The sequence below is a fragment of the Rhinolophus hipposideros genome, assembly GCF_964194185.1.
Source record: "Rhinolophus hipposideros genome assembly, chromosome: 7".
Lineage (NCBI taxonomy): Eukaryota > Metazoa > Chordata > Mammalia > Chiroptera > Rhinolophidae > Rhinolophus > Rhinolophus hipposideros.
In genome coordinates this window covers 94,609,560-94,632,979 of record NC_138053.1, presented here as the reverse complement: position 1 = coordinate 94,632,979, position 23,420 = coordinate 94,609,560, and the positions used below count along the sequence as shown (strand labels likewise).

Here is a 23,420-nt window from a genome sequence, read left to right as displayed (position 1 = left end):
ATGGTTCAGAACAAAGACTCATAAATAAGCATTAAAATGTCTAATTATTACCCTATTCCAAATAGGAGAAAAGGATTTTATATCAAAATTAGGCATCTCAGAGAATCGTCGCACAAAATTTTAAAGTAATAGAGAAAAAAAATCATGTTTTACTAAAAATCTTAAGAATGGTAATAAAGAGATTTTTAAAGCAGATCCAAAAAGAACAAAAAGCAATCATTTCAATGCTATCATAAGTATAGAATAAAACAAAAGAATTCCAATTGCTGATTATAGAGAAATGAACAATACCTTATTCTCGAGTTTTATCCTTTAAACACAGTCTTAGTAAGATCTCAAGTTTTTTAGATTGAAATTGAGTTGAAATTCATTTTGAAATTGATTAACGACCAGCACAATACCACAGGTAGGAGCATGAGCCTGCAGAAGGTAGGACCCCAACCGCAAACCTTGCTAAGGGCGTGACCCGTCATCTCTCTGAACCCTGTTTTCCTCATCTGCAAACTGGTCGTTGTGAGGATGAAATGAGTGGATGCAGCCAAAGCACTCAGAACGGTGCCTGGCACTGGAACCCCACAGGGAACAAGACTATCCTGTCCTGAAGCAGCTAAGACCAAAAACACAGGAACCCAAGGAAACAGGAGGATAGAACAACAGATTCTTGTCATCCAAAGGCATCAGTGTTCATAGTTTCAGTAATTAGTAAGTCAGTGAAGAGATCCAATGGATTAGTTTCCTATTGCTGCTCTAAGAAATTACCAACCTAGTGGTTAAAACACGTTTCCCATCGTACAGCTCTGGAAGCCAACAGTTGGACATGGGTCGGACCGCGTTCCTTCCGGAGGCTCCAGGGAGCGATGGGTTTGTTTGCCTTTCCTGCTCCCAGGGCTGCCTGTGTTCCTTTTCCTTTGGACCCTTGTTGATTACACGGGGCCCACTCAGACAAGCCAGGGTTATCTCCCTATCGCCAAGTCCTGAACTTCATCCCATCTGCAAAACCCCTCATGTAACATAGTCACAGATTCTGGGGATTCGGACGTAGACCTATTTGGGGGTGAAGGGAGGGAGTCATTATTCTACCTACCAATGCCATGAAATATGGTGACGTATTACAACTCTATAAGGCACAAGTTTGAACACAGGACACACCAAAAGCTAGCCCATACCTGAGTCCCTTCTCCAGGACAGCTGATCAACCACCGACACCTTCTGTTCAATGTGCCTATTTTGTTGTGATGTCTGAGGTCTCCTAAAGTGAGGTTTAAAACTGGTTCCTAGTGGAAACTAACTCAGAAACAAAAACAACAGGTCTACTGCTGGTGCTGGAGGTAAAATTAAAGTTTAGGAAGGCGATTGTGTTTGATAGAAAGCAAGAGTCTGAAATACATTTTCAGTTATACTTTTCAGCATTGTATGAAAGACCTTAAATGCTGTACCAGAAGTTATGCATTTGATTATTTTTTGAAAAGGCACAGCGCATTTCATGGCTTGCATAGAATTATCCTGTGGGCATCCCAGTTGTACAGCACAGTGGTTAAGAGGATTTGAGTCACACAGTTCCCGAGGCTCAGAACTTAACTAGGGTAAGTTGTTGCGTCCTCATGGGGTTTTGGGAGTTAGATAAGTATACATAAAGCCCTTAGCACAGGCCTGAGAGTGAGTGAGTTAGCTATTATTCTCAATACGATAGGGGGTGTGGGGGGGATACAGGGAACCAATAGTTTTTAACAGCTTTCTTGAGATACAATTCATATATCATACAATTTGCCCATTTAATGTGTACAATTCAAAGGTTTTTAGTATATTCATACATATGTGTAACAATCACCAATTTTAGAACATGTGCATTACATCAAGAAGAAACCCTTATCCTTTAGTTACCAACCTCCTATCCTCCCCCTCACTCCCTAGCTCTAAGCAAGCACTAATCTATTTTCTGTCTAATAGAGTTCCTATTCTGGACTTTCATAGGAGTGAAATCATATGAAAGTGGTCAATATGTGGTCTTGTGTGACTGGCCTCTTTCACTTAGCATGTTTTTAACATTCATCCATGCTGTACCACGTATCAGCATTTCACTCCTTTTTATGACCAAATAATATTCCATTGTATGGATGGACCACATTTTGTTTATCCATTTGTCCATTAATGGACAGTTTCTCTAGTCAGCGTAAGCCGGTAGACAGCCGATTACACAAACATGAGTCAGACAACCCAAATTCTACTTCACCTGTGCAGACCTGTACCCTTGAATTCAACCAGCAAGATGTAATAATGGGCTCCTGTCTCCAGGGCCTCCCATCTAACCTGTGTGTGGGGTGTAGGGTCCACTTGAGACAGATACAAAGCAGGTTGTGGGAAATGCTATAACGTGTACAAAACGCTGTGGGAATATAGGGGTAGGTGGAGGAAAGACCGATCCCAAGAATGGAACCAGGAAAGTGTTGACAGAGAGACAGAGTCTGAGCTGTGCCTGAGGCTGCTGGCAAAAGAAGGAAGCCTAGGAACTAAGACATAGGAGGTGGGGAAACCATTTGCTGAGGAAAGTGGGAGACAGACCAGGGGAGGTGGGAGACCTTGATGCCAGGCTAAACAAGCATTTTACTCTTGTGCCCTGGGAGGAAACGGAGCAAAATCACCACAATATTTGCGTTTTTAAGAAAAGCAACGCCAGCAGCAGTGTCCCTTGATGCAATCACTGAATTTTCTGCCACAAGGTTTTATATGTCTTTCACCTTCACAAAAATTTGTATGAACTTTTGAAGATACTATGTAAATCCAATATAATTATGTTGCTATCTCAAGTCAATAAAAAAAGTATTGATTTTTATCAGTGAAAACCAGTCTCTGAAGATTTAAAACTAAATTCAAGACTGCTTCTACAAATTTCTAATCCTTATATCCTTTTACTGAGGCATGTTCAGATTCATGACTATTTACTATGGTATAAATAAATAGCAAAGACTTCTGTCAGCTGTGCTCTTTGGAACATCGAGCCATTCCATTAAATGAAAGCTGTGGTGGCCACTGGCTGTTGAAAATAAAGGACCCAGAGCAGAGAGATCCAAGATGGCAGAGTTGAAAAACACTGTGCCTGCTTCCTTCCGTGAATACATTTATGTAAAATTACCACTAAATTATAGATCAAGCTGGAGAACCACCTGAAGTCTAGCTGAACAGTTTTATAACAGGATATAAAGAAGCCACGTCCAGACTGGTAGGAGGGGCGAAGACGCAAAATGGGCCGGCCCCCGACCTCCCTGTGGCAGCTGGGAATCAGGAGGCGTTTCTCGGCCATGGACATTCACGGTACAGTGAAAGGTCCCAGCCCCACATTGGCCCCCCCAGCCTGGAGTACTCGTGCTGGGAACAGGAGCCCCCGCAATATGTGACTGTGAAAAACAGTGGGGATTCTGACCATCCGGGTGGCACAGACGGCTGCGGGAAACCCAGCTGTCCTCTTAAACAGCCTGCGCACAGACCCACTCAGTTTCAGGCACCTCCCCTGGGCTCCAGGGGAGGGATGGTGACTCGGGGGGTCGTGAGGCATGGGGGGGGGGCAGGCTGAGGTGTGTGGCCTCAGGGGGAGGCCTGGGAGACAGTTGCCATTTTCCCTGTGTAGGGGACTGCTCCTGTGCAGCCAGCAGGTGGGCACCAGCTTTCCTGTATTGAGCCCTCCCCTCCGGCCAAAGCTGAATCTGATTGACCTGGTGAGGTCCACTGCTCTGGCCTGCTGACTCACTAGGACCCCACTCCATCCAACTTCCCCAAAGCTGGAGGCACTTTCTCTGCCAGCAGCCAGCCCCACCCATGTTGCCCTCTTTCTTGGAAAACTATTGGAGTCCACAGGCCCCAGGCAGGCCGGGCCTGACCTTGATGTGCTCTGGGACTTTGAGTAGCTCCAGGCTCAGCACTGGAACCAAACCAGAGCCTACATTAACCTGGTGACCACACTCTTCCCACTCTGTAGTGTCCCTGAGACCTTGCCTCACCCAACTCGCCCAAGGCTTTATCAGTGGCTAAACCTTAAGGAAGCCAGCAGGTGGCAGCAGGCCTCGAGTCGTCCTGGCTTCGTGCAGAGCTACCCCAAGCCCAAAACTGGTGGCAGGAGTCCTCAGTTCACAGCGTGGCCTCTCACATGAGCATACAACTTTAGCACAGGCAGTAAACCACCACAGACCACTCCGTAGCTCCTACCAGCTAGTCCCCAGCAGGTCACAGGCAGTGAGTGACCTGGGCCTGCATTGGAGCCCCTCCCAAGAGGCCCCAGAACGAACATACTTGGAGATTGGCTTCAGACCACAGCAGAGCACCACCCAATTAGCCCCACAAGAGGCACACCCAAAGGGCAGTCTCAACAGGCACCAGAGCCTGCTGGGGTGAATCCCACTTAGTGGGGTAAGTTCCCCACACGGCAGCCTTAAGCTGTGGACGGGTCCAAAGCCCACAGCCAACCAGCCTGAGGGTCAATGCCACCCACTGATGTGCCAATAGCAATCAAGGCTATAACAGGAGGGCATGTACAAGCCACATAAGGGACACTCCTGGAGCACTCAGAGCAAGTGACCAGGGAGACTGTGCCAGGGCCCCACAGGGCACCTACTACGTAAGGTCACCCAGCCAAGAGTGGAAGACATAGCAGATCTACCTAATACATAGAAACAACACAGAGAGGCAGCCAAAATGAGGAAACAAAGAAAAATATCCCAAATAAAACAGGAGAAAACTCCAGAAAAAGAACTAAACGAAATGAAGGCAAGCAACCTACCAGATAGAGTTCAAAATACTGGTTATAAGGATGCTCAAGGAATTAGTGAAAATTTCAACAAAGAGATAGCAAGCATAAAAGAGGACAGAGAAGCCATAAAAAAGGGCCACTCAGAAGTGAAAGTAAAATAACTGAAATGAAGAATGCACTAAAAGGAATCACCAGCGGACTAGATAAAGCAGAGGATCGAATTGAATCAGTGATTTGGAAGGCAAGGTAGCAGTCAGAACAGCAAAAAAAAAAAAAGAATCCAAAAAAAAAAAATGAGCATTGTTTAAAAGACCTCTGGGATAACATCAAGCACAAAGACATTCACATCACAGGGGTGCCAGAAGGAGAAGAGAGAAAGCAAGGGATTAAGAACCAATTTGAGAAAATAATGACTGAAAACTTTCCTAACCTGGTGAAGGAAATAAACATTCAGGTCCAGGAAGTGCAGAGAGTCCCAAACAAGATGAACCCAAACAGGCCCACACCAAGACGCATTATAATTAAAATGGCAAAGGTTAAAGACAGAGAGAATCCAAAAAGGCAGCAAGGGAAAGGCAACTAGTAACTTATAAGGGACTTCTCATACGACTGTCAGCTGATTTCTCAACAGAAGCTTTGCGTACCAAAGGGATTGGCAGGAACTATTCAACGTGATGAAAAGCAAGGACCTATAACCAAGGGTTATACTCTACCCAGCAAGGCTATGATTTAAAATCGAAGGACAGGTAATGAGCTTCCCAGAAAAGAAAAAGCTACCAAACATCACCACTAAACAAGTATTACAAGGAATGTTAGAGGAACTTCTTTAAGAAGGCTAAAAAAGATCAGAATTATGAATAATAAAATGGCAATATATCTATCAACAATTACTTGCAATGTAAATGGATTAAATGCTCCAATCAAAAGACAGGAGGGATGAATGGATAAGAAAACAAGACCCTTACATGTGCTGCCTACAAGTGACTCACTTCAGATCGAAAGACACACAGAGATGAAAAGTAAAGGGATGGAAAAAGGTATTTCATGAAAATGGAAACAAAAAATCTGGGATAGCAATACTTACACCAAACTAAATAGACTTTAAAACAAAGACTATAACAAAGAGGGACCCAATAATCCCACTCTGGGTAGAAACCCAAAATGTTGCTTTGAAAGAATGTGCACATCCATATATTCATTGCAGCATTGTTTACAATGGCCAAGATGCAGAGGAAGCCTGGGTGTTCCTTGATGGAGGAATGGATAAAAAGTATATATATACAGTGGAATATTGCTTGGCCATGGAAGGGAATGGGTTTCTGTCATCTGCAGCGGCATGGATGGACCTGGAAGCAATTGTGCTTAACGAAGTACCAGACAAAGACAGATACAATGTGATTTCACTTACATGTGGAATCTAAAGAACAAAATGAAAAAATAGAAACACACTCACAGATACAGAGAACATTTTGTTGGTTGCCAGATGGGAGTGGGGTTGGGGTGAGTGAAAAGGGAGAAGGAATTAGGTATAAATTGGTTGTTACAAAGCAGTTACAGGGATATAAGTGATATAGTCAATATAGTAATAACTATGTATGGTGTCAGATGGGCACTAGATTTGTTGGGGTGATAGATGGGAGGGGAGTTGGGGGGCTGAGTGAACAGGGGGAAAGGATTAAGAAGTATAAATTGGTAGTTAAAAAATAGTCATGGGACGTAAAGCATAGGAAATGTAGTCAATAATATGGTAATAACTGCATAGTGCCAGGTGGGTGCTAGACTTGTCAGGGGGAATCTCTTCTTAAATTATATAAATGTCTAACCACTATGCTGTACACCTAAAATTTATATAAAATAACACTGAATGTCAACTATAACTGAAAAATTAAAAGTGGGGGATGTGAAGGGGAATAAGAGGTCCAAATTTCTAGGTATAAAACAAATAAGGGGATGTAATGTACAGCATAGAGAATATAGTCAATAATATTGTGATAGCAGAGTACGGTGTCAGATGGTTGCTGGATTTATCATGGCGATCACTTCTTTACATATAAAATGTTGACCAATTATGGTGCACACCTTAAACGAATATAATATTGTTACCTGTATTTTTAATAAGAATCTTTTAAAAAAGAAGAAAGTAAAGGACCCAAAGAGGTGAATTTCTGTTGTATCCATGCTTGCTTAGCTACTGACTTCTGATAATGGTTGAAAATCTCAATTTTCAGGGACAGATTTGGGCCAGCTAGAGGCAGTGACAGACGTACAAAAAAGTACACGGGGTTCTCATTCAAGTTCAAGCCAAAGGAAGAAGGCCAAGAAGAAAGAACAGGACTGTTTGGAATTATAATCTGCCATATTTGTTTAAAGTGGGATTTACAAAAAAGAAAAAGTGGGAATTACATTAAAAAAAAATAAAGTTCAATGCCACAAGTTTCATCACAGGCCAAATAGAAGGCAATAAGGTACCCTGGAGACATTTAAAAACAAAAAAAAGTTAGTGACAAGAGTAAGGGACCATAGTAACAGAAGGAGACCAGACTCTGGGTGGTTAGCACACAAGAGTATATACAGAGGGTGTCAAAAAAAATGCATACACACTTTAAGAAAAAAACTATTAAAATTGTAATACACAGTATATACTAATAACGAAAGATGAATACAAGTCACGCTTGACTTCTGCAATTACAAGAGGTGCTCAAACTGGTGACCATGAGAGTAACTGTAATATTTTTCCTTTCTTAAAACGTGTATTCATTTTTTTGGCACCCTCTATAGATATCATATAATGTTGTACACCTGAAATTTGTTGTTGGCCAGTTACCCCAATACATTTAATAAAAATAATTTTACAATAAAAGTAAAGGGGGGTTGATATTTAAACGTCACAATATTTAAGGGCTGTTGCGGACTTGCATTCCCACACCACTTGGAAAGCTACGGCATAGATTTTATGTCCCTTTAACACGTTTTTTGGTCCCTGAAGCAGCCTGTCTTGGAGTGGTCTAATGCCATTTGTGTCCTTTGGATACACAGCACCTATCAATACTAGAAAAAACGACAGGAAGTAAAAATAAACGGCATGGAGAACGTCATCGGATACTTGCTATGCTTCACAACAATGTAACGGGCCCAAGGGCTTGCAGAGGTCGGCACGGTGAATTGGCCGAGTTCAAGTGAACCGAGACCTGACCGCAGAGCCCAAACCGTGCGCGGAGCACCACCGCCCAGGGGAAGGCCGGTGACCGCGGGCCGAGCAGGGCCGAGCCCCGTGTGACCCCGGGCCAGGGCGCAGTCCCCGCGCACCCGCCAGTGCAGCCCCCAAGACCAGGACTGACACGGCGCAGTCCGTGCTCCGGCAGCCGCGTGCGGGAGGCTGGAAGCCCGTCGCACAGCCCGTCCGACACCGGGGCGAGGTCAGGCTCCACGGGGACCGCCCGCGGGGGGCCGGCGGCGCGTCCCGGCGGCACGACACGGGGGCCCCGGGGCGAATCGGGCGCTTCTTTCACACAGACCTAAACGGCGTGTGCTGGGCGCCGGGCGCCGTCCTCCCTGAACCCGCACCGCCGCCGGGTAAGACGGACCCCATCGCTGCCGTCCTTGCAGGCGAGGAAACTGAGGCCCAAAGAAGCCCCTGCCCCAGAGCCACGCCCGGTCAATGACAGCGCTGGGACTCCCCGACACAGCGGGACTCCCGGTACCAAGACGCCCTGAGACTGTGCCAACGACTCCGTGAGTTCTTCACCCTCACGGGCGCGGAGCACTAGTGGGCAGCTGGGTCCCAGCACCCGCGACCGCACCGCGACCGGGCGCAGGCGACGCCGGCGGCCCCGAGGGCGAAGGGGCGCGGCGGGCACGAGCACCGCACCCCCAGCGCCAGCCCCCGAGCCTGAGCCCCACACCGGCCGGCGCCCCCGACACGGCCCGCGCCCGACACGGCCCGCGCGCAACCAGCCTCACCTCCGCCTCCCTCCATCACGAGATTTCCGGCAGCGGCGGAGGGGGTGGGGGGAACACCCGGAAGTGGATTCTACCATCTTCTCGGAGTCGGTGTAGGAAGGCGACAGAAAATAAAGTAAATCGGTTCCTCGTCGGGACCCACTGTTCAGAAATTGTGTAACTTCAATACGTGACTAAATTCGATCTGCTCTTGACTTGTGACTTCTCAAGTTCCCGTCCGTGTCTTCGAACTTCCCCCCACGACTTCATGTATGATAGAAGTTTCCGACGGCCGCGGATTCCAGAAGGTACTGTCCGGCGTTACATTAGGCTCAGGCGAAAAATAAGTCTCACGCAGCGCGTACCGCGCATGCGCGCGCTCTCGAGCCCTCCCGCGAGCGGAAGGTGCGTTCTGAGTTCCGGAGTGGTCGTCGCCGGCTGCGGGAAAGGGAACCCTACTGCTGCACGATGGCGTCTGTGGGGACTCTAGCTTTCGATGAATATGGGCGCCCTTTCCTCATCATCAAGGATCAGGACCGCAAGTCTCGCCTCATGGGACTTGAGGCCCTCAAGGTAACGGGACCGGGACACTGGCGGTGGGATGAGGGCAGGCGGCCGCACCCTGTGTCTCTGCGCCTGCGCAAGCCGGGGAGCGGTTCTGCCACGTGCTCGCGGGAAAGGCCGGGGGAGCTCCACTCGGGGCCCGTCCCGCGCGCCGCTGCTGGAGCTCGGCCGAGGCCGGCGTGCGAGCGCGTGGTCCCCGTGCGGGGGCTCCGCCCGCGCCCTGCGGAGGTGCGTGCGGCGGGGTTCGTCCCGGGCGGCGCCCGGGCCTGGCGGCCTGGGTGTGCGTGTTCCTAGGATGCGGAGGAAGCATCCCCGCGTGCCCGGGACGCTTGGCGTTGTTGCGTGATCTTCCGTGAGCGTCCCTGCCACGGCCATAAAATACGCGGAGGTTCGTTTCCTTTGCCGCTTGTTAAAGGCTTGGTCGTTTACGGAGTGTGTCGTGTTTCGGTGCGTTATGCGCGGTGCTTCCCTGCACGGAAGCGTCGTAAGTGCAGGTCCTTAGGAGGGACGTGGAACGTGCTGCCGGCACAGTGAGCAGTGGACGCCGGTCACCACGTTAGGAGCTGGTGCGACACCGGGGTCCCAGTTACCGGCGGGGAGCCCGAGCACCGGGGCCGGGTGTCCTTCAGGCACTGCAGGGACTGGCTGTTGACGGCGCGGAGTCCCGTGTTGATGGGAAAGCGCTCGCGTGCGGGGAAAGGAGACCGGGAGTCAGGCCTGGGCGGGAAAGAGCAGGGCGCGTTGCGGGGTTTGGCGGAGCAGCGTCCCGCTTACACCGACCCCCAGACGAGGAAGCCCGCCAGTGCCCCGCACGCGGATGTCGTCCCCGGGGAAGGAGGGCGCCGCGCAGCGTCACGGCTCAAGTGGGCCTGCCCCTTGGGAAGCAGCGTCTGGGGAGGACTGAAGGGAAGGAGGAGGGTGGGGAGGACAGCTCATCTGAACACCCGCAGGCAGTGCGGGGCGGGCAGTGCGGGGAGGGCAGTGCGGGGCGGGCCCCGACTTCCTTAGAGTTCGCTACAGAGGGACACGGTCCACGGCGGTAATCCGCGCAGGCCTAGTCTCCGGGTCTGCTTCCCTGTTCACTTCAGGTCTTGGGGTTTTACTTAAGAAACGGTGTAGTTCTCCTTGGACTGGGGGACGAGGTACACCCCCTTCTGAACCCCTTTCTCCGTGGGAGCAATGCATCTCTGTGCAGCCGAGAAGGAGAATTAAGTGGAGTAACGCGAGTGTTTGACCGGGGTAGGCCCTCGGGCCACTGGTGTCACGTGCTCAACTCCGGTTTTCACTTGAAGGGACCAGCAGAAAAGTAACATTGGACCCACGCACCCAGTGTAACGCTACAGTGGCAGCTACAGGTACTTTGTGCCAGCCACGTGTTAACCACGGGGACGCATTATTTCACATAATCCTCACACTCTGAGACGGGCATTATTTTACATTCTTGGAAACTGGGCCCGAAGCAGTGACGTACCGAATCACTTAAGGTCACAGCTAGTGAAGAACAGGACCGTGATTGAAGCCCAGCTCTGACTCCAAAGCCAGTGGTCTAGGCCCGGCTTCGCAGCCTTGGCACTGGTAACATTTGGGGCCAGGTGGTTCTTTGTGGGGGCAGTGGTCCTGGGGAGGGTGCTTAGCAGTCTCCCTGGCCTCTGCCACTGCCAGTAATAGCCCCAGATTTGAGAAGCACAAATGTCTCCTGGGGGACAAAATCACCTCTGTGTTAGGAACCACCTCCCTGTGATTGTTATTCTTTTAAAATCCATTATGCAGACCTGTCACTCAAAGCGTATTGTAAGGATTACAGCATCGTCACACATCCAATGGACTTGCTGTTATTACCTGCCAGGTGGGGTGACCGTGGAAAGTCTCACGGTGCCTGTGCAATTTGAACTGCTTGAAAAGTTGGTCGGTGAGAAGGGGCCTTCTGTGATCCATAGTTCAGGGGTCAGAGGACGTATTTGAGAACAGGCAGAGCGTCCTCACTGGGTGGGAACTAGGTCTCAGATTGTGGAGGGATTTAAAGAAACGCTGAAGCTTTGAAACTTGGGTGTCGAGGCACTGGCGTTGAGGTTTGGGGACTGGTAAGGGGCACGTTTAAGAAAAATAGATGGCTTAGCTGGATGTAGGATGGATCTGAAGGGTAGGAGGGGAGAGAAGAGCCCCTGGATTTCTGTAGAGTGCTGTGGATCCGGGTTAGGCTGCGACAGTGAGAACGGAAAACAGGAAACAAGACATTGGGAGAAAAATGGGCCTCCTTATGTGTGAAAACAGAAACATACTTTCAGGCTTCCATTCCTTTCATCAGTGTTGGTACCTTTGGCAGGTGACAAGCATGGGTGACTTCGTGTATGAGTTAGGTACTGGCTTGACCGTTTGAGAGAAGAGTGTTTCTGCAGTAAATCCTAGTGGGACAGTTCAAGGTGCTATATGTTTATGGCTGGACTCTTCCATGAAGTTAGCATTGCAAAGTGGTCTTATAATCAGCAGCTGTTTGCTTTGAACTGTTAACAATATGTAACTTGAATATTTGCTTTTTCTGTTACATGTAGTCTCATATAATGGCGGCCAAGGCTGTAGCAAATACAATGAGATCATCGCTTGGACCAAATGGTAAGAAACTAACATTCCGAGTTTTTTAACAAAAGTTTTAAGTCATAAACTCGTCAGTACAAGCTCTTTACAGAAAGTTGGAGAATGGAGGGGGGGCCATCCTTCTCTCCTAATGCAGCCAAACTTGACCTATTCCATATTCTAAACACGGTTTTAGTCGTAATGTGTGCAGTTTTAGGTCAGATATTTTTTCCACTAAACATCATTTCATTGGCATTTTCCAAATCGTGTATCTGTTACATGCCATTGACTCGGTTCCGACTCCCGGCGACCCTGTGGATGAGTGACGTCCACCATGCCCTGTCCTCACAGCCCTGCTGGGCTCCTGCAGACTCGCACCTGTGGCTTCTCTTACGACTTCAGTCCATCTTATATTTACTCCTTTCCTGCTGCCCCAGCATTATTGTCTTTTCCAAAGAACCCCACCTTCTTGTGATGTGCCCGAAGTAGGACCGCTGCAGTGCTGTCATTTTTGCCTCCAGTGAGGTTTCAGGCTGAATTTGCTCTGGGACCCACCTGTCTGTCTTCCTGGCGGCCCAGGGTACCCGCAGAGCTCTCCTCCCACCCCACATTTCAAATGTGGTGATTCCGTTTTTTCCTGTCAGCCTTCCTGTCTGTACACAGTGATTGGGAATACGGGGGTGTGGGTGACCTTAGCCTTGGTCTCCGGTGACACCTCTTTGCTCTTGGGGATCTTTCCTCATCCTCCCATTGCTGCCCTTCTGAGGCTCAGCCTTCTCTTGATTTCGGGGCCGCAGTCTCCATTTGGATGGATGACTGAGCCAAGGTGAGCCGAATCTTGAACAAGTAGCGTCTCCCTTGTCTGTCGTAAAGTTGTGTGGTTCTTCTGCGGTCGTGATTTTCGTCCTGATGCTCAGTTGCAGTCCTGCTTTGGCCCTTTCTTCCTTCACTTTCCTCAGCAGTGGTTTCAGATGACTGCTACTTTCAGCCAGTAAGATGGCGTCATCTGCATATCCGAAGTTACCGATGTTTTTTCCACCAATGTTCACTGCTCCTTCCTCTAAGTCTAGCCCAGCTTTTCATACAATATGTTCTGTGTACAGATCAAACAAATGGGGAGAGAGAATGCACCTTGTCTGACACCTGTGCCCACAGGAAACCACTGTGTCCACATTCTGTCCTGCCAGTGGCTTCCTGTCCACAGTACGGGTCCCACTGCAGGACGATCAGATGCTGAGGCACGAGCATGTCCGTCAGAGCAACTCAGGGCTTTTCGTGGTCCACACAGCCAGGGCTTCACTGTCGTCTGTAAACACAGCCTGGCCGTCTGGAATTCTCTGGAGCCCTCCAGTATCCAGCGAATACTCAGTTAGGTCTCGAGTGCTCTTTTCTGACTCCAGCCTGAACATCGGCGTTTCTGGCTCCACAGGCTCACAAGTCTTCGTTGTGTCACCTCGAGCGCCACCTGACTTGTGTGGGAACTTAGAGCAACGCTGCTCGTTGGCTTCTGCTTCCTTGAAGACCGGGATGTATATTGAGCGTTTCCAGTCCGGAGACCATTGTTTGGTTTTCAAGTTGACGTATTCTTGTTAGGATTTTGACAGATTCAGTCTCTGTGGCTTGAAACAATTCTGTCGCTATCCCATCTATCCTTGGTGATTTATTTCTTCCTAATACTTTCAGGGCTGCATGCACTGAACTTTCTAGAATCACAGGTTCTTCCTCATAGGAATTTTCTTCAAAGGTATCTATCATCCTTTTGTCTCTTCTGTATAGATTTTTCAGTGTACCATTTCCACCTTTATTTTCTCCTGGTCAGAAGACCTGTTGGGTGTTCAGTATTCCTAGTCAGGATTTGAATTCCCCTTTTATTTCTTGAATCTTCTGGTAGAGATCTCTTGCTTTTCCTTCTTTGTTATCATCTGTCTTCTTGACTTTGTTGACTACTGTAATAGTTCTCTCTCTCTCTACATGACAGTCATTAGAAAACTGCATTCAGAATTCTAACCCTGTTTTTGTCACCTGTTGCTTTTGCCTCTTTCCTGTCCCTAACAATGTTTAGGGTTTTCTTCTGTCATTCATCTTGGTTTTTCTTTCCTTTTTACTTCCAGCATTGTTCCCGTTCTTCTAATAATATTTCTAGTTTCAGTCCACAATGGTCATGGTTCTTGGTCCGTTAAGTTTAACAGTGCAAATCTGTTTTATGTGGACTTTAAATCCATCAGGAGTGTTGCTGACATTATATTTTCACACTCCCATTCTTTTAGCGCTCTTCTTCAGCTCTGCTCTGATGTTCGGTATTAACAATTTGTGGTCAGCACCACACTGCTCCATCTTCTTTGGCCCAGAGTGCAGCCTCTCCAGCTCCTGCTTCCATTTTCAGTCTGATCTGCATGCTGGCCGGGGGGTGGTGTCTGCGTGTACAGTCTTTTCAGTGGTTGGAACCATGTGTTTGCAATGGACAAGTTGTTGGCTTAACAGAACCCACTAGGCAATCTCCTCCATTTCTGACCCCTATTCCAAATTGTATGATGACGTTTGATTCTACTTTGTTTCCCACTTTTGTGTCCTGGTCACCTGCAGTTACCAGCATGTCTTGTTGTGGTATGTGATCAGTTTTTTGGCTGTTTATATAAAAGCTTTCAATTTCATCTTCAGCCTCTGTCATTAGATCATAGGCTTGAATGACAGTTATGTTCATAGGTTTTCCTTGAAGTCTGACTGATGTCTGGTCAGACCTTGTAGTGCGGCCCTGAGTGCCTTACTGCATTTTGCCTCAGTCTCAAAGCCACTCCGTTTATTCTCACTTGTCGTTAACAGAGCAGAATGCTTCTGGAAATGTCCTTCTCCCATCCATTTTAGTTTGCTAGCACCAAGCACTGCGATGTTGGGACGTTCCGTTTCTTATTTTACAATGTCCACTTTGTCTTGGTCACACTCCTTATGTTCCCTGGACGGCTGGAGGTGGCGGAGTGCAACACCAGACTTCCCTTTAGCCTTTGTGCACCGGGCACTAGGGGTCCTTTCGGCTTTGCTCTGGTTGCTTCGTTAGCAACAGGGCTGTCCATGCTTATTCTCTGAGCTCCCCATAACTGTTTGATCTGGGAGTGTCGTCTTTCACCACTATTATATTCATTTTGCAGTGTCTCACCATAGGGTTTTCAAGGTAGACGAAGAATTTTTTTAAAAAAAAGAAATGCAGCCATGGTCTACCATGGCGTCTGCTGCCAGTGTGGGTGCAGTGTGGGCCTGCAAAATGTCAGCACCCCTGCAGTGTTCCAAATCGCAGCTGCCCTCTTTTGTGGTGGTTAATATTAATTGCATTTAGTGATGATCTATAATTCTTCTGTCATTTCTCTGGTTTTAGCCGTTTTAGATTATTTCCAGTGTTTCACTTGGTAGGAGCCAATATAAAAATGTCTTCATGCAGATACTCCTTTATATTTAGATACTCCTAAATATGTATGATAACTCCCTAAATAGGAACTGGGTCAAGAGGTCTCACTTTCGTCACAGATTTGGTATAGGTTCCCAATTGTTTTGCTCAGAGCCATTCTAAACTTTGCTGTCTTACTTTTAGGGCTTGACAAAATGATGGTGGACAAGGACGGCGATGTGACTGTAACTAACGACGGCGCCACCATTTTGAGCATGATGGATGTTGACCATCAGATTGCCAAGCTGATGGTTGAACTGTCCAAATCGCAGGATGATGAAATTGGAGATGGAACTACAGGAGTGGTTGGTAAGAAAAGGCAAAATGCCCTTTCTCATTTAAGAGGTGTTACTTAAATCACAGGGCCAGCACCTGCTGAGAACATTTATGTTCAATCAAATTATGAGGAGACAGACAAATCCAAGTTGAAAGACACACTGCAAAACAAGTAGCCCAGACCCTTCAAAACTACCATGAAAAAACAGGAGGGTGTTAAGGGTTAGAGTAAAGGAGAAGTGACAAGTAACTAACACGCAGAACTTAAAGTTGGGGAGGACCGACGAGATGAATAATGTTACTGTATCTGTAGGCGAACTTTGAATCCATTTATTCAGAGTCTTGACTGGGTACCAAGCCCTGCTCTTGGATGTACTTGGAGTACAGCAGTGTCGTAGCAATCAGCGATTTTCTTGGCTCTAAAATGAAGCTGGGGAAGGGTTGTGTGGGGGGGGGGGGTGAATAATACATGTTTATTACCAGCATGAATTTCACAGAATAGAAATCCCTGCCCCAGGAAGCCAGGGTTTTTTCCCCCCTTATGAAAGTGTTTTTACGTTACATTATTTACATCACTGCGAGTTCGACATTTGTCTATAATGCGAGACCTGTTAGACCTTTTCCAGAATAAAACAAGAGGCTCCCTTTTTCGAAATAGATTAGATTGGTTTCAGCCTCTTAAGGTGCTTCCAGCTTAATCCTGGACCACTCAGGCCTGCAGGGTAGCATCTAATTTGTGTGGGTTATGCCGGTTTTAATGTTCTGAGCTGGCTGTGTGTTCTTGTCTGCAGTCCTGGCTGGTGCCTTGTTGGAAGAAGCCGAGCAGCTGCTGGACCGCGGTATCCACCCAATCCGCATCGCCGACGGCTACGAGCAGGCCGCCCGCATTGCTATCGAGCAGCTGGACAAGATCAGCGACAGTGTCCCCGTTGACCTGCAGAACACCGAGCCCCTGATTCAGACGGCAAAAACCACGCTGGGCTCCAAAGTGTAGGTCCTCGGTGCTGCACTTCACATTTGTAGGGACTGCAAAGTTTGTTTGCTTGTTCCCAGAGGTAACAGGAAATGACCTCAGTGGCTTCCGATTGATTTGATGAGTTTCTTTCTGTTTCTGTTGTTATTTTGGTTTTGTTCTTAGTGTAGGTGTAGATGTATTCAACATGAAGCAAAATATAAATCGTCTACTTAGGATACTGACAACATTTTAAGTTTCATGTTCATCTTTTCTAGATGATGTAAGACTTCAGGCACTATTTCAAGTACTAGATTTCCCTTATCATTTTCCCAGAATCAAAAGTAAGTTTCTTGAGCAGTCTATTCAAATGTTTCAAAGCTTTCCAAAAACGGTAATGTCCCCTATCTGTAAGCGACATTGTCAGAGAAACCCCTACAAAGGTGGGACGTCTCATCAGCCCTCACTTCTTAGTCAGGCTGCACCACATCAAAATGTAAGTGTTTTCCCGTCCAGCTCTCTGGTTCTCTTGCGGTCCATGGAACCCAGGTTAAGAATTCCTGCTCCCAGCTGTTAAAAGTGCAGGCTGTGATGGCATTCCTGGGACTTGGAGCCATTTTATAAAATGCCTTTGAGTTCCAGTAAGTTACACTGTCTTTGAGATACCACATTACACCTGCTTTGGTTGCAGTCATTGTTACATGAGTGTGTTTTCACCAGGGTTAACAGCTGTCACCGGCAGATGGCCGAGATCGCCGTGAATGCTGTGCTCACGGTGGCCGACATGCAGCGCAGTGACGTTGACTTTGAGCTCATCAAAGTGGAAGGCAAAGTGGGCGGGAGACTGGAGGACACCAAGCTTATCAAGGGCGTGATTGTAGACAAGGATTTCAGTCACCCTCAGATGCCAAAGGTGAGTCACTGCCTTTCACAGCTGGAGACTTTAACTGACGAGTCCACTGATTCACGTGTTCCTGTTTTTTCCCATAGCAAGTACAAGATGCTAAGATTGCAATTCTCACGTGTCCATTTGAACCACCGAAACCGAAGACAAAGCATAAGCTGGACGTGACCTCGGTGGAAGACTACAAAGCCCTTCAGAAGTACGAGAAGGAGAAGTTTGAGGAGATGATTCAGCAGGTAAGTCCCCCCATGGCCTTTGGTGACGTTACCCTCCCCGAGGATGCAGTTGGGCCGCTATAGGTGGTGAGTGTGTGTGGCGCTAACCTGTCCTAGCTTGGTACTTCATGATGTGGCTACAGGTGTCATCTTAACAGTAGAGATGCTCTCTTCACTTTTAAATTATGAAAGTACTAAGCATTCATAGTGAGAAATCAGATGGCACAGAAACCCCTAAGGGGGAAAGAAGTATGATTTTGTCTTAAAATGGTGACGCGTCTGGGGCTCCGTGCTTTTGATTTTCCATACTTGCCCTCCTGGACACATCTAGGCCATATGTTGAAGTTTTGGACGATTTTAACGTGGTTTTCTGCCTCTTTGAGACCTCTAGATAGACTCCTTCCACCAGGTGCCTGGGGTTAAACCCCAGTGCCATCACAGTGATCCCAGTTCCCTGCTGCACAGCAGTTTGTCTTCAGAACTGTCCTTGGGAGCTTGAAGCACCAGGACTCATGGATACGTGACACGGGCGTTATTTACCGTAGCGAATGAACTGGAAGCTAGTTTGCTGTTTTCTGGATAGTGGTTGAGTCCATTTATTCCTTCATGATGCAGTTCTCTGCCTGCTTTGTGTCAGGCAGTGCTGTGGCACTAGGTACAGCAGTGAACAAAGCAGAACTCTTGCTCGTGACCCACAGGGTAAGGGGAGGAGAAGGCGGTGCTGTGTGGAGCTGGCACTGTGGGTGGCGTGGGCAGGGAACAGGAGGGCTGAGGGGTTAGAGCACACTGGGCGGCCCTGCGTGCTGGCCTCGCTGCACTGGAGGAGAAGGGATGGGAAGTGAGGCCCAGGGACTTGGAGGGTTGTGTTGGTAGATGTGAGGCTTGGCAGGGATGGTAAGAGGAGTGATGGGGCCAGGTGCTAACACTAAGGAGTGAGGGAGTGGCCCATGGGAACATTGGAGGTGGCCGTGAACAGGGAGCCCAAAGGACCTTTTGAGCTCCTGGCGGGAAAGCCATTTGAGTACGAGCGCAGGGCACAGCCAGGGTTGGTCACAGCAAGGGTGTGACACAGACATTACAAGGAGGACTTTGCTAATAGACTGGGTTCCAGAGAGTTGGAGAGGGCAGGAGGAGGGGTAGCGAGCCAGCGGGGGCAAATGAGTGGAGGTGGGAGTGAAGTGGCGGCCAGGCCTGGCACACTCGTCTTCCCTCAGGTGAGCACCCGTGGCCAGACGACGGTCAGTTCTGATCATTGCCGCTGCCTTGGGACAGCTCACATAGCCATTTGCAAAGGATGGAGGGCCGCTCATTCAAAGTGGGCCTTTGTTGGCCTCTAAATTAGTCTATCTCTATTGATCCACAGAGGATGGTCCACTCAAGGGAGAGAAGCAAATTGCAGAGAACTGTACCATAAGATGTTTTGTTAAAACCACACACGAATGGATGAGACTCCTTAGTATTTGTGGCAGGACGGAGCTGTTAACCTTTGTTTCCGGGGGCCGGCAGGGGTGCTTAGCTTGGCTGACCACCTCTTATTTTGCTTCTCTGTAACAATTCAGTTCAGGGTGAATTACTGGTCTCTAAAGCATAGTTTTAAAATGAGGTATTCCCATTGATACACGTTCCTTTAGAAATTGGATCTGGTAGAAGTCTGTAGTTGTATATTTCCTTCTTTTTTGTGCTTTATTTTAATGCACCCACCTTACCCAACTGTGCATCTCACCTTTTTTTCAAACAGAGTACAAAGAATATTTACTTTTTATTAACGTGATGGTGGAATTTCTTTTCCCAGATTAAAGAAACTGGTGCTAACCTAGCTATTTGTCAGTGGGGCTTTGATGATGAAGCAAATCACTTACTTCTTCAGAGCAACTTGCCTGCAGTTCGCTGGGTAGGAGGACCCGAAATTGAGGTAGGAAGCTGCGTGTGAAGAGGCTTCTGGGCTCGGGTTGAGCTTGTGTGTATCCTGGGGCTGCTTTGATAGTGCTCGCCTTAAATTACCACATCCAACTGCCAAGCCGCCGTAGATTGGATGAGGGTGGGCTGGGAGAGAGAGGTGTTAGAATCTTTTTTATTGATTTAGTAACAGTGCTACATATTTCTGGTGGTCTGTGGCATATGCTTTCCATATGTCATCTCACTTGGCCTCTGGCTCTGAGGTGATTTTACCCACTTCTGTGTCAGCCGAATACTTAACAGCCATCCCAGACGTGGCATGTAGCCAGACATGACTTTGTGGGTCCTCACTGCAGCCCTGTCTGCAGCGGGATGACTGCACAGAGCTCAGATCCATAGGCACAGTCTGGAAAGGTTGGGAGCTATGGGGATATGGCGCAGGGTGACAGCCGGCCAGAGCCAGACCAAGACACCCAGCTCTTCAGAGTCTTGTTTGTTTAACAAGGCGCACGTTTGGTGTTGAGCTGTGGGGCAGCAGTTCTAGTGAGCTCGTAGGTGGAGCTTAGCTCCTTTGTGGTCCAGTTTTGACAGTTCGCTGTTGACCAACATTGTCTCCCTTCTCTGACCCTTCCCCTCCCCCCCATTAGCTGATTGCCATTGCGACAGGAGGGCGGATCGTCCCACGCTTCTCAGAGCTCACCGCTGAGAAGCTGGGCTATGCTGGGCTTGTGAAAGAGATTTCATTTGGGACAACCAAAGACAAAATGCTGGTCATCGAGCAGTGCAAAAACTCCAGAGCTGTGACCATTTTCATCAGAGGAGGAAATAAGATGGTGAGAAGTGAGATTTTGTCCTACGTTGCTTTCCTATTTGGGTACATGGTTTGGCTTTACCTATAATGTTTGTAACTGAGACGCAATTAACGTAAGTAAAACAGGATCATTTTTCTTAAAGACGCATCATGGTGTAAAATTACCACAGACCACGTTCTGTTGCCAGTTCTCTAAAGCACGTGTGCCTTTCCTCTGTTCCTGAAGTAGAAATAGGAAACCTACGAAAATAACCATTAACAATTTCTCCATTCTCTGAGAGTGCCTCGTGATAGACAAGACTCATCGTGAGGTGGTTCTTTGTCAGTTTTGTTTTATTTGACCCCTTCACTTGGTCGTGTGTCCTGGAATGAGTCTATGAGCCTCTGCCTGCTTCATTTTTCTAACTACATTGTAGGGAGAAGAGGTAGAGTGAACATTTGATAACGAGTATTCTGGCACGCTCTGTTCATTTGTTTTAATAACGATAATTTTAATGGGGGGTTAGGACTATTTTCATCAAGCACTTAGATTAAACCAGAGCTGCCAAGTATTTGGCTCTAACATGAATAAATCATGATCACATTAATTCAGGTAAAACTGTTTTCCATAGATTATCGAGGAAGCAAAGCGATCTCTTCATGACGCCTTGTGCGTCATCCGGAACCTCATCCGTGATAATCGTGTGGTGTATGGGGGAGGCGCTGCTGAAATCGCATGCGCTTTGGCAGTGAGCAAAGCGGCAGATAAGGTAAAATGCATGTCGGGACTCAGCAAGGATAGGACGCTTCTGGACTGCAGTGTGTAAAGTCATGGTGCTGCGAACAAAAAGGGTGCCAGACTCGCAGCAGAGGAGACAAAAGCAGGAGCTCAGAGGGACCATCGGGAGATGAGGTTGGAGCTGTGGGGACTTGCACAGGGTGACAGAACCGGGCAGAGCCAGAGCCACCAGGACGCCTAGCTCTTCAGGCGTGTCTGTAACAGGCATTCCATCTAAGTCGACCCGTGCCCAGGCATTCAAGTGCAGCTCACCATAAACTAGCATTTCTCAGCTTTTTTCAGTCATTCTGGCCTTGACAGTTATTATTTTGTGTGAATCTCGACACTTAACGTTGTTTGAAATTACAAATTAATCAAATGTGATACAGATCAATAAGAGCTGATTTGTTCTCAGACGTCTTTCACATGTGTACTTTCTCCATCCTTATTCTGTAGTGATATTTTCAGATTCTGGCACATTAAAAATAGCAGACAGCCTGTGCTTAGATCCCTCATGAATTAGCTTGTCAGAGGATGTAACTGCACTGTGTTTCCAAATGCTGCCGGGTCTTCCAAGCACACTCACCTGCCTGTGCCCTGCAGTGCCCGACCCTGGAGCAGTATGCCATGCGGGCGTTCGCCGACGCCCTGGAGGTCATCCCCATGGCCCTTTCGGAGAACAGCGGCATGAACCCCATCCAGACAATGACCGAAGTCCGAGCCAGACAAGTAAAGGAGATGAACCCTGCTCTGGGGATTGACTGTTTGCGGAAGGGCACAAACGGTGAGGAGCTGGGTGCCTCCTGCGTGGCTGTGCAGTGAGCAGAGCTGACTGAGGTTGCTGGGTCTTTTTGAATTCTCGAGCACACTTGAGGTGTTCGGGTCCTGAATTTCAGGGTGTTTGATTTGATTGCCTTGGGAGTTGGTTAGACTGCTAGTCCTAGCCACATAAAACTAATTGTAATAACAATGAATTACAATGTGGTATTTACACGAGAAACAGCTTCTGTTTTAATCTCTGGTTTTAGAAAATTCCCATCTTGCCTTTTTTGCACAAGTGTCTGTCAGAGTGGGTTCTGGGTCTCACGTGAAACAGCCCTGAAATTGCCTTGCAGTCCACAGTTTATTCTGTGCTTGTTCCCCATAAAGTATGGGGACTTTTATAAATGTGTTGTCCTTGATTTCCATGGCCACGTAACTAGTTCACCTGCTGCAAAACTAGTGCAGCGCCTGCTGGTGGAATCACTGCCCCCGTGGTGCCGCACTCCTTGGGCCGCGGCGAGCTCTGCAGTCGGTCCCGACCACAGAATCAGGCAGTCTGCTTTTAGTGAAAGGATAGCTATGTTCTGCTTTTTGTGTTCAGAGCCCAAGCAACTCTTCATCAGATAGGTATTGAAATTTTTTAATTCAAATGCCTGGTTGTGCGAAAATTTATCGTTTTTAGGTTTTAGAATTATCTTATACTTCGGGTAGTGTCAGATTTCACTTATTTCAGGTGTACTAAATTATGCGGGGTGAGGTGAGATGTCACTGAAAGGTTTCACCTTTTAGCTAGTCGCCTAGCGTTTTAGCCTGTGACTGAAGAAAGGTGTGCTCCCTGCCCCAACCCCCACCCCACCCCCCGGCTGTCTGATAATAGCCAGGTTCCAATTCCAAAAAGCCCTGGGGGATAATGAAATGTTACTCCTCTGGAAATGTAACTGGGACTTGTGGCTTCCAAATTGGTGATTCCTAAGTGTTACTGATTATGATTCAGTAAATTGAAGCAAGTTACTAATATTAAATGTGTATTCTGTTTTAGGATAATCAATTTATTTGTATTTTTCAGATATGAAGCAACAGCATGTCATAGAAACCTTAATTGGCAAAAAGCAACAGATATCTCTTGCAACACAAATGGTTAGAATGATTTTGAAGATTGATGATATCCGTAAGCCTGGGGAATCTGAAGAATGAAGAAAAAATTTAGAATGAAACATCGTAGTAAGATCCACTTCTGTGATTAAATAAATGGGTGTCTGGTGATGCATCTACAGTTATTTATTATTACGTTCTTCTGCAGACACTGTAGATGCTGTTCAGTAACTGTAGTTTCACTTGTTCAGTCGTGTGATGGTGGGGATATTGTCGCTCTAGCTTTTGTATCCATTACATTGAAGCGGTCTCTATACAGCCTGTGTCTTCTGACAAAACATTCACTGCAATCAAATGCCGCCTTCATTGAAGGGGGTTGCACTTTGTTTGCTTTTCTTAAGCTCTAGAAACTATTTTGACAACTTAAAACATTGAGTTTATTCTCTAGATGTACGTTAACATTGAGAGGAACGTGGGCTTGATCCTATTAAATGTACTTAAATGCTG

The 23,420-nt window shown here is 47.5% G+C and overlaps 2 protein-coding genes across 6 annotated transcripts in view; one reads left to right on the top strand and one right to left on the bottom strand.

Annotated features, from left to right (window-relative positions):
• The window catches only part of ATPSCKMT (ATP synthase c subunit lysine N-methyltransferase), a 21,755-nt gene extending 13,026 nt beyond the window's left edge, over positions 1-8,729 (bottom strand). Inside the window, exon 1 of one of the 4 annotated variants that reach the window (XM_081053109.1) lies at positions 8,699-8,729. In XM_081053109.1, the coding sequence (XP_080909235.1) occupies positions 8,699-8,714 (16 nt within the window). In that variant the 5' untranslated portion in view covers positions 8,715-8,729. Of the gene's footprint in view, positions 1-1,166; positions 5,859-8,253 lie in introns of those variants that run through there. The other 3 variants (XM_081053112.1, XM_081053114.1, XM_081053113.1) reach the window with 3 other exon arrangements.
• On the top strand, positions 8,690-23,420 carry CCT5 (chaperonin containing TCP1 subunit 5). Of its 2 annotated transcripts, none has more exons than XM_081053105.1 (11): positions 8,690-9,250; positions 11,791-11,851; positions 15,393-15,557; positions 16,316-16,514; positions 17,197-17,389; positions 17,467-17,616; positions 19,388-19,507; positions 20,139-20,324; positions 20,914-21,051; positions 21,663-21,843; positions 22,888-23,420. In XM_081053105.1, the coding sequence occupies exons 1-11, from the start codon at positions 9,146-9,148 to the stop codon at positions 23,013-23,015; spliced, it is 1,626 nt and encodes a 541-aa protein (XP_080909231.1). In that variant the 5' UTR covers positions 8,690-9,145; the 3' UTR covers positions 23,016-23,420. The 2 variants fall into 2 exon arrangements, with proteins under 2 accessions (XP_080909231.1, XP_080909232.1); XM_081053106.1 differs by lacking the exon at positions 8,690-9,250 and adding an exon at positions 9,320-9,629.